Source organism: Salvia splendens, chromosome 19 (genome assembly GCF_004379255.2).
Source record: "Salvia splendens isolate huo1 chromosome 19, SspV2, whole genome shotgun sequence".
Taxonomy (NCBI): Eukaryota; Viridiplantae; Streptophyta; class Magnoliopsida; order Lamiales; family Lamiaceae; genus Salvia; species Salvia splendens.
In genome coordinates, this window is record NC_056050.1 from 828,299 (window position 1) to 832,062 (window position 3,764).

The window sequence follows — 3,764 nt, forward strand, 5'->3', positions numbered from 1 at the left end:
AACGAATCGAATTGACAAAATATGACTCTTATTATGGGACGGAGGTTAGTATTTCTCAAGTGGTTCAAAAGTTTAAATTCCGGAATAATTATATTTCCAATCTATCGAGATGCATCAATATGAAAGAAACACAAGTTGGTACTAAAAAACACGATTGGCATGTGTTTACGCAGCAATTGTTGCCGATTGCACTCTCAAGCACTTGGTGTCGGTGGTAGACTTCAACTGCGGCGTGCTATCATAGGAGGAATCTCTCACACATAAACAACTATATTTTCTATTAAATGAGTATTCAATTATATGAATCCCAACTGGCTGGCTTGTAATATGCATCATAGTTATAAAAATTTACCATGATAGCTGTACTTTCTTGAAAACAAACATGGAGATTTGGGAAATTGTAGCATATTTTCTCCCTCTTTTCCTTCTTCTCTCTATCATCTGGAGAAACGCCTCCGATGATAGAAAAAAACTCCCTCCCGGCTCCCAGGGCTGGCCGGTTCTGGGGGAGAACCTCAGGTTCGCCCCCAACCCGGAGAAATTCGTCGCAGAAAGAATGTTGAAACACTCTCCCGAGATCTTCCAAACCTCGTTGCTCGGAGAGAAAATGGCAACTTTCTGCGGCGCAAAAGGCAACAAGTTCCTCTTCTCGAACGAGAACAAACTCGTAACCTCGTGGCTGCCTCAATCCTTGATGAAAGTGCTGACGTTCGCCGAGACGACCAAGAGCCATACAGACGGGCATTCCGCCTTCACGCGCATCCTCCACCGCGACGTCTTCTCGCCGGAAACCCTCAAGAAATACGTGCCCGTGATGCACGCGCTGGCGCGTGAGCACATGGCGCGTGACTGGAAGCCTAACTCGGTGGTGAAGGTTCTCCCGGCGTCGAAGAAGTACACCTTCGAGCTCGCGAGCCGGATATTCCTGGGCGAGGCCGACGCCGAGCGCGTGAGGAAGCTCTCGGAGCCGTTTGCTGTGGCCATGAAGGGGCTTTTCTCCGTGCCCGTGGATCTTCCCGGGACGGCCTACAGACGCGCTATCCGAGCGGGCGAGGCGTTGAGGGAGGAGCTGATGAGGATGGTCGGGGAGCGGAAGAAGGAGAGGGACGAGGGCAAGGGCGAGGGCGAGGCACGGGACATTCTGTCGAAGATGTTGATGGAGAGGAATGGAGATGGGGAGTTTTTGAGTGAGAAGGAGATTTGTAATAGGGTGGTTGGTCTGTTGGTGGCTAGCTATGACACAACAAGCTATGCGGTTACTAGTGTCATGGATCATCTTGCTCAATTTCCCCATATTTACAATGAGGTCTTTAAAGGTAATGTTCACTTTAATTTGTAGAGTAGTTGATAGACTGGTTTTTGTGGACGGACCAAAATGGTAATATCTGTTTCATTTGAAACAGAGCAAATGTCGATAGCAGAGTCGAAAGGCCCTGGTGAGCTGCTGATGTGGGACGATATTGAGAAGATGAAGTACTCATGGAACGTCGTCCGTGAATCCCTTAGGGTTACGCCTCCTGCAGCCGGAGCGTTCAGGGAAGCCGCAACTGAATTCACCTATGCAGGTTTCACCATTCCTAAAGGATGGAAGGTATTTACTCTCTCCCCTCGCCCCTTAAGTTTTGTTACATTTTTCCATTTTCGTCAGTCATACAAAATTTGTCACATTTCACTTTTTACCATTTTAAGTAGTGGACCCATATTCCACTAACTCATTCCAACTCACATTTTACAATAAAACTAATAGTATATAAAAGTGGGACCCACTCTCTACTAATTTTTTCAACTCACTTTCTATTACTCCCTCCGTCCCTTAAGATGACACGTTTTCATTTTTAGTTTGTCCCAACTAAGATGTCACATTTCCTTTTTTGGAAATTTTCTCTCTCCAATTAATAAACTCAACCACTTTTTTCCACTCCTATTAAAATATTCATCTCTCTCTATTTTAATACTTACACTCACCTTTTTTTCTCTCCGATTAAACATTTTAACCAATTACTCCTAAAATCCAATGCCGGCTAAGAAATGTGTCATCTTAGCAGGGACGGAGGGAGTACATTTTTTAAAACACTTGCTCGGTCAAAGTGTGACAAAATTTAAGGGACGGAAGGAGTACATATTTTATATTTTTCGTCATTAGTTTGTTTGTGTACTCAAAATTCAGTATGAGAAAAAATCATAAATTTGCAGACGTTCTGGACGGTATACTCGACCCACAAGAATCCCGACTTCTTCCCAGAGCCAGAGAGGTTTGATCCATCACGGTTTGAGGGGAGTGGACCGGCGCCTTACACGTTCGTTCCATTTGGAGGAGGGCCAAAGATGTGTCCCGGGAAAGAGTATGCAAGGCTTGAATTGTTGGTTATGATTCATAATGTGGTGACAAGGTTCAAACTTGAGAAGACCATCCCTGATGAGAAGATAGTTTACTATGCTACGCCTACACCGGTTCACGGCCTTCCACTTCGTCTTCATCCGCATCAATAATAGGTCTTTGTTGGAATGTAAAACACAAACCTAATGTTTAGACTTGTGCAAATAACTTACAAGACTAGTTATAAACTAATTAGAACTTATGTAATGAATTTCGATGGTAACCGGTGCTGTAATATATGCAGCAAATGTGTTGTGTGCGTGTATTATATATGTATGTCCGAGTTTACAATTATTTTGAATTACACATATTACTTTGGCAATACAATTTCAATTCTAAATCTAAATATTTTTTGGAGTACTAAATATAGTTGATTTAAAATTAAAGGCTCCAAATCTCCAATATCTAATCCGCGTTTCGAACCCCTTAGTTACATTTCGAAAATAGAAAGAGTGATTAATTTATGTGTCCTTTGTCTCTATCTGAAATTGTTTACTTTTACAGTTTTAATTAGCTTAATGCATCGAGTTCAGAAAAAAAAAATCTAGCAATCAATAATGCGATATATGTTAATACCACAAACCGAATATGATATTCTTATGTCAACTTCTTGTGAATATCAAGAGACACATAATGTAGTTTGATACATTGCATTATTTGTTATATTAAAGTTATTATATACTCCATATAAAAAATATATATTAAAGTTATAATATTACTATAGTTTGGCCGATGATCCGGATATACTTAGTATGTACCATCCGGCTAGAAATATGCAGCATTAAAAAAATACACCATGTTAAACAAATTAGTTATACGAATTACCTATTAAATGTCTTATATTATATTTGATCGATCCGAATTTTAAAAATTTGTTGAATTTTGTGATGAAAGTAAGTAGAAAATGTTAGTGTAGTATGTGTCATATTTTTATATATTAATTTTATAATAACTGTGAGTAATACTTTTAAATTATTAAATGGTACAGGCACTATATTCAGATAGGAAAGTAACAGAAGACAAGAGGTTATATTGAATTGAATGATTTGTGATACAATGTATATTCCTATTTATAGGAATAGAAAAGTAAATGCTCCTAGGAACTTAAACAATTGGAATTATAACACTATTGATGTTATATTCCTTGAAACTCTACATTGTCTATTCCAATATCTTGTCACTCTAATATTTCTAGGAACTCAAAGTTCTCTTCTCAACACTTCCCCTCAAATTGAGTGGTGGGGTCTCCAATACTCAATTTGGAAAGCACGTCTTCAAAGCTCTTTGAATTAACTGCCTTAGTCAGTATGTCGACAAGCTGATCCACTGAGCGAACAAAAGGAAGCTCAACAATCCCTTTCTCAATGTTTTCTTTGATGAACTGTCT

The 3,764-nt window shown here is 39.7% G+C and overlaps 1 protein-coding gene across 1 annotated transcript; it reads left to right on the forward strand.

The window, feature by feature from the left end:
• Nucleotides 1–337: 337 nt before the first annotated feature.
• Nucleotides 338–2,671, forward strand: LOC121778775 (beta-amyrin 6-beta-monooxygenase-like). The gene is made up of 3 exons (XM_042176178.1): nt 338–1,316; nt 1,404–1,591; nt 2,194–2,671. The coding sequence occupies exons 1-3, from the start codon at nt 383–385 to the stop codon at nt 2,488–2,490; spliced, it is 1,419 nt and encodes a 472-aa protein (XP_042032112.1). The 5' UTR covers nt 338–382; the 3' UTR covers nt 2,491–2,671.
• The last annotated feature ends 1,093 nt before the right edge of the window (nt 2,672–3,764 follow it).

Coding starts and splice junctions, on each gene's coding strand:
- LOC121778775 (XM_042176178.1), top strand. CDS start 383: ATGGAGATTTGGGAAATTGTAGCATATTTTCTCCCTCTTTTCCTTCTT. Junction 1,317..1,403: donor TTACAATGAGGTCTTTAAAG/GTAATGTTCACT, acceptor CATTTGAAACAG/AGCAAATGTCGATAGCAGAG. Junction 1,592..2,193: donor CCATTCCTAAAGGATGGAAG/GTATTTACTCTC, acceptor ATAAATTTGCAG/ACGTTCTGGACGGTATACTC.